This window comes from Xenopus tropicalis, chromosome 5 (assembly GCF_000004195.4).
Source record: "Xenopus tropicalis strain Nigerian chromosome 5, UCB_Xtro_10.0, whole genome shotgun sequence".
In the NCBI taxonomy this organism is placed as follows: domain Eukaryota; kingdom Metazoa; phylum Chordata; class Amphibia; order Anura; family Pipidae; genus Xenopus; species Xenopus tropicalis.
In genome coordinates, this window is record NC_030681.2 from 42,898,312 (window position 1) to 42,910,489 (window position 12,178).

Below are 12,178 nucleotides of genomic sequence, written 5' to 3' on the forward strand. Positions count from 1 at the left end.
TGTAATTACACAACTGTGAACCTTGAAAATACAGATTTATCAATAGCTCCACTACATTTTTCTCACCAAGTAACTTTGCCGGGTCTGGGCTGCCAAACTACAATTATAAAGATACAGCAGCTTATGCCACCAACAATAATGTAAATTGGCAGCGGGAAAACATATGTGTGCCCTGCAAGGCTCACTCATGGTCAGCAATCTATCTGCCCGTGTATAAAAAGGGCACCACAACAGTCTGCCGACTGATATCTGGCAGATCTCAATCAAGGAGCTCATTGGCGCATTCTTGTGGTCCTTGTCCAATGAGTCTCTTTAGGCAAAGGGTAGAGTACTACTCTGAACTTTATCTCCAGTCTATTACAGCCTTTAAACACTCCATGTTCATAGACTCCGTATGGCCCACCAAGAGGAATCGGAGTCTCCATCGCTTGACATGGTGAGCACCACTGCTTTATTGTAAATGTTACAGTGTAAGCAAGAACATATATTGCTTGTGCTTAATGCCTGAAAGTACTTGAAAATGGTGACTTACTATTCTATTAACAATAGCCCTTTGGTAACAAAAGGTTGATTTATCAATTTAGTAGTAACACGTGAATATTTTGTTTTATTTTTTTTATAGATAAAAAAATAATTACTACAAAGTTATCTTTCAAATGAAACCTTCATTGAAGGTATTTTGCTTGATTCAAATATGAATCCTACAGAGCTTTACATTCAGTTAATGCTTCCTCAAGATGCACCAGTTTGGCACTTTCCTCCCAGAGTTTCCTTGCCGACTCCTCATCTAAGGCCTGCGGAGCAGGCTCTTTTTCTTTTAGTGCATTAAAATATTTTCCGGATACCCCTTGGAGGTTCTCAGCAACAGCCAGGTAGACACTTGGTTGTGCTGCTTGCTTGGGGGATTTGACCAAGAACCAAAACAATGGAGCTGAAACAAGAAATTTAAATTTGTAAAGTTTGTATTGCAACTAGTAATAACATACAAGCAGTAAATAGTAAGTTGATAACAGAAATAAGGAAATAGGATTTGAAGATAGAAATATTATTACAGCATTTTAATTTATTGTTGTTCTGATAACTGCAGACAAAATTTATCAGGTTAGCAATTTCAGACAAAGGTGCAGGAACTGTAAGGACTTATAAAGTGTGACATGAATATGGTTGCCACCTTTTCTGGAAAAAAATAGGAGTCTTCCTGTATTTATTTTTTTCCCCTATTTTGGCATCAAGCAACATTTTTACCGGCCAGCCCAGTCCAGTACAGCTCAGGTGGCCTCGACATGAAGTGGACACAGGATAAACTCTCTTTATTGCAGTGCTTTTCTCTACTTATTTGCTTTTTTACACCATGGAAGTCAAGTGGAAAAATATCTACAAGCAACAACATTTGCTGGCCACATGAACTGACAAAACAGGTTTACCAAATGCAGACATGTGTAAAAATTTCATTTGATTAATTTGAGTGCTCACTGCTGAATTCAAAATCTCTCTCTTGAAGCAGTCACTTGGGAGCTTAAACAGCAAGAAAACCTTAATGCAATAGGAGGGGGTGAGGCAATAATTTAGCCCCCTTATTAATCAAATTGGTACACATACACTGGCCCAGGGAACATTCTATAGCAACATCACAATCTTACCTGTCCTTCCTAAAGTTCCTTGATTTAATTCACTGGGGGTGTCTAACATATTGGCACCCCCCATGATATAGAGTTTCCTTGTTCTTTAACAACATAGGTTTCCATAGTCTAAGATCACTATGCTTGCATAATGCAATGTATTAGCTGGTGTGGTGTAAAAATTTAAGTTATTGGACTTTGGAGCAGTGGAAAAGTTCTTATGAGTGGTGCATAAGAACTATCTGATGGAAAAATCTGGGATTGGCAGATGCCAGGAAAAAGCTACCGGCCTAAGTACATACTATTGTGTCACTGGGTGCATACCAGTCAGTCAGCCTTTTATAGCCCTCAGACTGCTCTATGCTGCCACTGTGTGGTCAGCATCTACCCTGTAAACAGAAATTTATAGGGTGTATGCTGTTCAGGGATCTCTAGGTAACTACCTAACAAAGCTTATAGTTTCAAACAAGACAAACAAATGTAACTTAATTCAATCTATCGCATATTGGTGTTCATTTGTCAGATCTGGGAACATTTGCACCTGGGCAATGACCTATCACAACTAATCACTGATTAGCTTGTTTCAGCCATCTGCATAAAGGAATGTATGATGTATATAGTAAAGATAGTTGTTCACGGCTTGTGGCCTTAGTTTGGGCTTATGGCCTTAGTTTTAGTAAAAGCAAGTCAATGCTTCCTATTTTGTTTGCAATAGTGTCTGGAAGGCCCTTTGCAGTATGATAGTGCTTTCATATGACATTCCGTCTTTTGTCCTTAAAGGAATAGTGTCACGGGAAAAAAATGTTTTGTTTTGTTTTTTCAAAATCCATCAGTTATTAGAGCTTCCCCAGCAGAATCGTGCAATGAAATCCAATTTTTGTAAAAGGCAAAGAGATTTTTTTTTATATTTAATTTTTAAATTTCACATGGGACTAGCCATATTCTTCATTTCCCAGGGTGTACAGCCATGTGACCTGTGCTCTGATAAACTTCAGTAACACTTTACTGCTGTGCTGCAAGTTGTAGTAATATCACCTAGCTCCCTTTCCCCCCCAGCAGCTGATCAGCAGAACAATGGAAAAGGAAGCAAGATAGCAGCTCGGAATAGCACTCAGTAGTAAGAAATCCAAGTCCGACTTGGGACTCCTCCAGTTACATTGGAGTAGGAGAAACAATAGGTTATCTGAAAGCAGTTCTAATGCGCTGGCTCTTTATGAAAGCTCAGACTCAGGCACAATGCACTGAGATGGCTGCCTACACACCCATATTACAACTAAAAAAACCACATATTTGTTTGTTCATAAATAAAATTTTAAATGGTTGAGTGAATTATACCATATGTTAACAGTGTAATTTAGAAATAAAAAGTACACCATAAAAATCATGACATGAGCTAATTGATTTCATTTTGTTCTGCCTTGTTGTCCACAAGCATTTTGTACTGTTGCATTTCAATGCATGCTATGCATGTAAATATTCCTTATGCACTATGTAATATTATGAAAATGTTCTTACCTAGAATGGTGCTGGAAAATGCAGATTGGTGCATTCCTGTATGCCTGCCCAGTTCTGTATCTGCAACTCCTGGGTGGAGTGAGTTGGCAGTCAATTTGGTACCTTTGTGTAAAAAAGTTAGTATTTTAGAGAAAATATACTTAAATGTAGATATATATCTGCAAATTTGCACATAAACTTGTCTGATAATGTGTGTGTGTGTGTGTGATAGATGGTACACTGAATATTTTTATCTTTGCTACAAAGTCACATAAATCAAACAGTATAAATAATTGTAGGTAATTTGCCAATGATGGCATTGAGAAGCTCCACAAGTAGCTCCTTGTGCTAGTTTTTGGTGACAAATGTGCTAAATTTTGCAATGTAATATTAACCTTAGACTGTAAGATGATTGGATGGAAGCTGTCCATACATGCAAAGGTTTGGTCAGGTAATTTGGCCAATTTTTACCACACAGCACAGTTATTTGGGAATATATAATAATTCTGGGGGCCATTCAAACAAAATAAATAAATCCTGCAGTCTTGGTAAACTGACAATTAGCAGTCCTGATGGATAATCTGTTTATTGGCAATAAAGAAGTGGAGACTGCAGGCTGCAGTTCCAATGGTTTGGGTTAGTTGGCCTGAACAAATAAATGCAAAGGTGGTCACAAACATGCTTCCAGTACAGCTTCCAATAAAAGCTTGAGTTGTGAACAAATTTCCCAGCCTTGATACTTGACACAAGAAATAACAAAGGTACAGAAGAACAGGAACAGCACCTGCTAGGTGCTGTTCCTGTTCTTCTGTACCTGGATGTGCCGATGGAAAGTGGCCATTGGGGAACCTGCACTACTTCTAACTAATCACAAGGCTTGGTGCTGACTACTACTCTCCAAAACAAGAAATAACAAATGCAAGGATTTGAAGCCTAGCTAGAAAACATAAGTAATGATCCTTTCACTGACAAATGCAAGAAATTGAAAGCATTTTTCAAATTTTAGTAAATTTGGCCTTGTGTATAGCATTATTCTGATTAAATATGGTTTGTTGCAGCAATGCCTGACAACACCTTAAATGTCATAGTTCTGATTTCACTTTTACTTCGCTTGACATGACTGTATTCACCTTGCAGCCTCTTGGCCAATTCATTTGTAAAAAGGACATTAGCAAGCTTGCTCTGGCAATATGCTGCTTTAGTGTTGTACTTCTTTTTTTCCCAGTTTAAGTCATCGAAATCAATATCTCCTGCTATGTGTGCCAAGGATGATACATTAATGATCCTGGAATTCTCAGACCGCTTCATCTTCTCAAGCAGCAAGTTGGTAAGGAGAAAATGACCTAAACCAGATGAAGTCAATGAAAAGTATTAAGACAAATTAAGAGAATGGCAACTCATTATATGAACAGTTTTAAATTATACAATGTGCATGTGGGGTTTTACAAGTTCAATGATCTGTAAATCTATTTCATGTCCCAGTATTTTTATTTGTTGCTACTAGATAAGAATATTTACTTACCTAAATGATTAACTCCAAACTGCATCTCAAAGTTATCCTCTGTCTTCCAGTGAGGACACCTCATCACTGCTGCGTTATTAATCAATACGTCTACACGCTCTTCCTCTGCAAAAGGCAAAGGCCAAGACTCAAAATATAAGTATTAATTGCTGGATGGAAATGGTTTTTCCTATATCCACTCTGCAGTAACTATGAATGTCAGGGACACCCAATAAGAAAGAAATGCAATTTGATATCACACGTATAATCTGTTTTCAGGGTATGATAAACAAATGTTAGCAACTTACCATTTATTATAGTTTTTGCAAATTCTTTAATGGATTTAGATGATGCTAGGTCTAGATGCCTTGCAAACACATTATGATTAAGTGTTTTTCCCCGTATGTCTCTTGCAGCATTTTCACATTTTCCCATGTCACGACATGCCATAATTATCCTGCCTCCTGAAATTCAGTGCCATAAAGAAAGAACTAGAACCATTTAAAAAATGGATTAGATATATATAAGTATCAAAGTGCAGATGATATACTCTTCCTATATAGATGATGGTATTTTGTTAACATAAACTTCCTAATCTGTTATTATATTGGCAAACACATACATACAAAGCGGAGTGAATAAAACAAGTGGTTCCACACACTAAATCATTGACCCTTGAGTAAACAACAGCCTGGGGGGAGAACAAAAAAAGGAATTTAACTATAAATGCTATTATATTTACTCAATTTACTGCATTAGCCCAGGGAAGCGATAAACCAATAATAATCCAAAATTATGCCCAAAGCAGAATTTTATAAGTGTCATTTACATTGAACGTAATCAATGTTGAGAAGTTAAACTTAATTGAATATTATTAAGTTTTAATGAAGAATACATCAGTTTTCATTTACATAATGTGACACTGATTGGAATATTGAAGTACCATTGTGACTTTGGACTGATATAGAAGACCAATACATATAAATATATGGTCAAATCCTTTGGTATGCTTTAGTTATGCTTTAAAGGAGAACTAAACCCCCACACAGACAAAGCCCTCATAAACTGCCCTCAACTGCCACCCTCCCTGAAGAGTCTATTAGATGCAAAAGTGTCTCTGTTTGAAAAGCTGACCCATAAATGCAGAGTAGCGCAGTGGAGTTCACAGGCGCCATCTTCTGGATGTTTGGATCATCTCCCTTCCTTTGTCAGTGGACATAGCTTTTTGGTGCATGCACAGTTGGAGCTAATTCCTGACTAGCTCCAGCTGCTCATGCACTTGAAAGCTTAGAAGATTAAAACACTGTTGATTTTTTAATCATATTGGTAAATTCAACATGCCTGTCCAGACTTGAAAATCAAAGGTGCAAGCATCTATACCATTTACACAGAAGGAAGCAAACCATTTTTATATTGGCTGAAATCTAATAATTAACATTCACAATTGCCAACATTAGAGTAAACATAATAATACTGATAGAAAGAGATAAAGGCAAGAAAAAAAAGTTCAGAGAAGTGTGAAACTGCTTTGGCAAGGCATTTATATAAACATCACCATAAGATGTCATCCTAGAGGTGGATCGTATTGAAGATGATTTGCGTACATGGCCACGGCCTGTTTAACAACATGCTGCAACAATATTGCCATTAGACCTTTTTACTTTACCTTACCTTTACCTTTTTTTGTATTTGAGAAACACAGACATGTATCTATTATACACATGATGAAAATGTTGTATTCACAGTTGCAATGGAGTTAAAAATTGATGAGAGAAGCCATTACTTGCAGTTTTCTAAAATATTTATTAAAAAAAGGCTCATCATTATTTTATCTATTTTAGTCAATTACAACCACATTTTTCACCAATAGCCCTGTTTATAACATAGTAAGAATGTTTAGTCTGTATGTACAACTTTACCTCTTTTTGCAAGCTCCAGTGCTGTCTCCTTTCCAATCCCTGTGTTTGCTCCAGTTACAATGACGGTCTGTCCAATTATAGATGCTTTACTCGGGCAGTTTCCCCCACCTGTGTAATCCCTTAAAAAAAGTAAGCACAAAGAAATAATTTGTTTCATGCTAGCCAGTGTGCAACATCAGGCAAGTAAATGCTTTTAGTTTAAATTATATAATAGGAACCTGAAGATTAACACACGGGACATGTATTGGGCTAACTAGGTTTCAGACTGGTGTTACTTTAGACCTATTCAGCAGCTTATCGGCCAGTGTACGGGCCTGCCCGACCAACATCTGGCCTGAAAACAGCAGATCTTCATCAGACAGGTTTGATTTTTCCATCAGTTCAGGAACCACATTGCCTCATTGATGGCACTTACAGAGCGAGTAATCACAGATGCAGGTATGTAGACAAGCAACTGCTTCAAACATTTATGGATTACTATTTCTGATCAGCAAAAGCAGCAACAACTGGGAAAAATTAATAAAAAAAAAAAAAAAACAATATGATGACTAGTGCACATATATATATATTATATAATTTATTTCTTTATTTGCATCTTCATTAAATACATATTTCCTTAAGGGCTCTGGCACACGGGGAGGTTAGTTGCCTGCAACAAATCTCCCTGTTCGTGGGCGACTAATCTCCCCGGATTGCCATCCCACCGGTGAAAATGTAAGTCGCCGGTGGGACGGCACACGCTGCGCAGGCGATTTCGGGAAATCGCCAAAAATGCCTCGCAAGGCAACTTCGGTGATTTGCAGAAATCGCCTGCGCAACGTGTGCCATCCCACCGGCGACTTACATTTTCACCGGTGGGATGGTAAGTTCGGGAAGATTAGTCGCCTGTGACAAGGGAGATTTGCCGCGGGCGACTAATCTCCCCGTGTGCCAGAGCCCTAAAGGGGTGGTTCACCTTTATGTTGACGTTTAGTATGTTATAGAATGCCCTACTGATAGCATTAGGTTTTCATTTTGTTTCAATTTTTGAATTATCTGCCTTTCTCTTCTGCCACTTTCCAGCTTTCAAATGTGGATCACTGACCCCAGCATAATAACTGAAAAACAAAAATGAAGACCAATTGCTAATTGTCTCAGAATATCAAAGTCTACAACATATTAAAAGTTCTCAACCTCAAACCTGCATACAATATTAAAGGGGATATTCAACTTTTTCATAATCCTACCAGAGTGGTAGGACTGTGCAAAAGAAGAACTTTACCAATTAGGCCCTTACCCAATTTGGGTAAGAGAAATGCAGAGTTAAGCAGTAGGTGAGAGAGTGCATAAGTCTGTCTAGGGTGGCATTAATCAATACTGCATGTGCCTAGGCTAGCCCATGTCATTCCTTTGTAAATCAATCTAGCTGGCTAACTATGTATGAGAATGAGACTGACCCCCTCCTCCAGAGGGATAAACTATCCTGGAAGATCAGGTAGGTGGATATTTTTTTTTTTTTTTATTTCAATATATTTTTTATTTGAAAAAGCAAAAGACATACAGGCTACTTTCCAAATATCACCGTATATACAAGCATAGTTACAATATCATAGTGTACCAAAGCATTATGATGAGATACAGGTAGTAAACATAGTTTAATAAGTAGTCTGGATTTTTCCTTCGGGGGCCAGGGGGTTCTCTATGGGGCACCCTGGATCCCTCACTTTGTTATCTTTAAAAACTGAATAACTAGAACTATATACAATAGACGGGGTAAGTAGCTATGACTTTAAGACTTCTACGATTTTTACTCGGGGATCCGAAGGTAGGTGGATATTTTAAACAGTTATATAATAGAAAGTAGGTATTTCAAAAAAAAAAAATATTATTGGTAAAGTTCTTGTTCTGCAAATTCCTACCACTCTGGTGAACATTCCATTTAAAAACTAGAATTTTATCGTATGCTATGATCTTAGAAAGCCAAACAGCTAGCACTCAATTTATTTGCAAGATTCGTTTTGTGATGGGATACAGCGTTCCTCCAAAGAAGTTTCATGTAACACTTATGGTTCACAACTGAAGCACACAAACAATACCACTCCAGCTGATCCTAACCTGCACGGCACAAAGTCAAACGTCACCCGGTAACCATCTCTTCAGAGCTCTGCAGCTTACGTACCACTGACAGAGGCACATGCTCTCACACAGTACTTACTTGAGAAGTATCGCACCCCCGAGAGCCGTTCCCACCATGGAAGCGCGCACTACGTATTTATTCATTGCGAGATGCGGAGGAGGTCTAACACACACACAGTCACTGCCACACACGTTTTCTCTAGTCCGAGGTCACTGTGACGCCGCCAGGAAGAATGACGTTCAGAAGAGCGGTTCCTGCTACGCGCAGTCATGTGACACCTTTACGTCTCCGCGGAATGGGCGCCGGGGTCAGGCTTCTGTGGCTTATGCATATGACAGTTCGGCGGCAGGCGGCTGCGCGGCTGGAACACATGACTGGAGCAGTACATAAGCAGCTATAGGAAGACATGTGAATAGTGTATCATACTGAGCATTTAGTGTCTTTCAAGGATAGAGCGCTGCTACACACGACTCCCCAACTCAGCTGTTGGAAGGGCGTAGGAGCTTCACTAAAGGAATTATTGTACAACAGAAACGGGAAATTTACTGAGCATCCAAATAAAGAAAACAATGTGCTGCTTCCTTTGCGCAACAATGATGAGGGGGGATCAAATCCAGTGATACACAGGCTGGTTAAAGGAACAGTAACACTAAAAAATGAAAGAGCTTTAAAGTAATAAAAATATAATACACTGTTGCCCTGCACTGGTAAAACTGGTGTGTTTGCTACAGTAACACTACTATAATTTATATAATAAGCTGCTGTGTAGCCACGGGGGCAGCCATTCAAGCTGGAAAAAAGGAGAAAAGGCACAGGTTACATTGCAGATAACAGATTAGTTCTGTAGAATACAATAGTGTTTTATCTGTTATCTGCTATGTGCCTGTGCCTTTTCTCCTATGAATGGCTGCCCCCATGGCTACATAGCAGCTTATTTATATAAATTATAGTAGACTTTCTGAAGTAAACATACAACTTTTACCAGTGCAGGGCAGCAGCACATTACATTTTAGTTACTTTTATACACTTTCATTTTTTGGTGTTACTGTTCCTTTAACTCTACTCATACACCCTTCAAAAAGGGCTGCCAGCTGGCTGGTGTTTTACTGGCCTGGCCTGTAAATCTGATGCTTGTTGCAAATATAAAATAGGGTAGAAATTAAAAAATACAGAAAGGCCTGTATTTTTTTCATAAAACATGGCAACCCTACTTTCAAATAGGAGATAACAAAATTGAGGACATAAGCTCTCAATAGATGTCTCTTCCCAGTTTTGCAGCCTCACAGTGTGCTACAAGGGATTTTACTCACTGTCCCTGAATACTCACCACCAGGCCCAGATTTGCGGCGAGACCACAAAAGCCAGGGCCCATAAATTTAGGGGCGGCATGCCGCCCAGCTGCATGTAAAGATTTGCTCTCATACGGAGCACTGGGGACGGGACATGGCGAGGTGACCAGGGGAACTCTTCGCTACATGGGTGACAAATATGAAAATACCTTGCCCTCCTTACACATTTTTCAGCAATTATGCTGAATTGCCAGAAGTAAGGTGTTACATATTCTGTGATGTGAATGTTAGTGGGAGTAGTATTTTCAGAAGATCTGTCGTTCACATGTAGCGCAAATTTTCCAAGGGAAACAAATCTCATCAGCCAATGTCCCAAACACAAGAAACTCAAACTGTAGATAATAAAAAATGTACACTTAGGGTGAAAACTACTAGTAGCAGCTACTTTTCCATGGCTACTAAACGCCAGAAAATCCCCTGCCATAGACAATACTGAGAATTGCCTCTCCTAAGACACACGTAGAGACTGTTATCAGTAAATAATCAGCATTGTCTATTTTAGTAGCAATGACAAGTAGCTGCTACTAGTAGCTCTGTGTGTCTTCACCCTTAGGGTGACGACACACAGAGCTTCCAGTAGCAGCTACTTTTCATGGCTACTAATCTCCAGAAAATCCCCTGCCATAGACAATACTGAGAATTGCCACTGCTAAAACACACGTAGGGAGTAGGGACAATTATCAGTAAATCATCAGCATTGTCTATTTTAGTAGCCATACTAGTAGCAGTCATCATAGTCTACCTGTCGTACCCTGTGTGTGTGCCATACTCTGCCTGCCCTATCCTGCCTGTGTGTATGGCACACACAGGCAGTATAGGGCAGGCAGAGTATGGCACACACAGGCAGGGTAGGGCAGGCAGAGTATGGCATACACAGGAAGGGTAGGGCAGGCAGAGTATGACACACACAGGCAGCGTAGGGCAGGCAGAGTATGGCACACACAGGCAGCAAGTGGGTGTGATTTAAAAAAGGGGAGCTTCCATTATCGGCCCTCCACCATATATGACGGAAAAATTCCAGCCCTTGGTACCACAGAAGTTGGACAGCACTGCATTAGTTGATACATTTCTCAGCAGTATCTGTGCAATGTTAGCAACTCTTAACTCAGAAATTATGCTCCGCAGGGCCAAATGTAAGAAATGTAATAACTAATGTATGAAATTAGAGTAGTGTATAGTGACCTCTTCCCAGAGGATTTTTAGAGAGATGAGAAGATGAAAAATTACACTTTGAACTTCAATATTAGAAAACCGGTCAAAAATAAAAAAAAATGGCAACTGAAAAGTTTTTATATCTGGTGTACTATCTGAAAACAAATAAACTGAAAAAAGTAGATACACTGTTTACTGGTCAAAAAGGACTTTTAGGGCAAAAAAACAAAAAAAAGTAAAAAGAAATTGATGTGTGTATCAAGGTAGGTTTAAAAGAAAGATTACTAAAGCAGTCTTCTTAGGCCCCTAACAAATAAATACATTTATTTACTAATGTTTTGGGGTCCTAAATTTAATTTACTGTGGGGCCCAGTAACATGTAGTTACACTACTGGGTTGGTGTCTCCTCTCATGGGGCTATACACTTAGAGCCATCCTTAAAGCATAGCAAAAAACGAGAGCTACATAGTGCCTATATATTAGATTTATAATTTAAAAAAAAATGCACCCAGTCTCTGCCCGCAGATTTCCTTAGGAAATCTGGTGATAGAGCTGGGGGCAGGTTTAGAGGTACAGGGTCAGGACACTGCGGAACTGATATCACGCGCAAGCTGCATGTGGGTGGAGGATGGGGCAGTGGAGGAGCTCAGACTGGGGTTGGGTGGCCCCCTGAGGTGGCAGCCCCAGTGAGCCCCAGACACATCAGTCTGACACTGTACACAGTTTTAAAAACTAACAAGATGCTTTACAAGGAACAAATATCAGAACTATCCCTGCAAATTAGGGGTTTGTGGTAAGTAAACTTGACATAAATTGAAAAATCAAGAGAATGAAGCAAAAAATGTATAAGGTTTCCCCAATACTGCAGGTTTATATGAAAATACATTGAATGTATTGAGCAGCATATTTGTATGCAGTACGCTGATCAAAGGTATAGTACCATAATAATAAAGCTATTTGAAAAAAAAAAAAGTGGTGCGCTTGTGGCTAAATCAGGCGTAGGCGGAGTTAAGGTCGGTGGTCACATG

At 39.1% G+C, this 12,178-nt stretch overlaps 1 protein-coding gene across 3 annotated transcripts; it reads right to left on the minus strand.

The window, feature by feature from the left end:
- Positions 1-424: 424 nt before the first annotated feature.
- On the minus strand, positions 425-8,830 carry rdh13 (retinol dehydrogenase 13 (all-trans/9-cis)). 3 transcript variants are annotated; one of them, XM_018093865.2, is made up of 7 exons: positions 8,628-8,646; positions 6,534-6,652; positions 4,923-5,078; positions 4,636-4,740; positions 4,244-4,456; positions 3,135-3,236; positions 425-931 (listed from the first exon to the last, which is right to left on the minus strand). In XM_018093865.2, the coding sequence occupies exons 3-7, from the start codon at positions 5,062-5,064 to the stop codon at positions 702-704; spliced, it is 792 nt and encodes a 263-aa protein (XP_017949354.1). In that variant the 5' UTR covers positions 5,065-5,078; positions 6,534-6,652; positions 8,628-8,646; the 3' UTR covers positions 425-701. The 3 variants fall into 3 exon arrangements, with proteins under 3 accessions (XP_017949354.1, XP_012818383.1, NP_001011000.1); XM_012962929.3 differs by having other exon boundaries at positions 4,923-5,105; positions 8,628-8,642; NM_001011000.1 differs by lacking the exon at positions 8,628-8,646 and adding an exon at positions 8,728-8,830 and having other exon boundaries at positions 601-931.
- Positions 8,831-12,178: the final 3,348 nt, after the last annotated feature.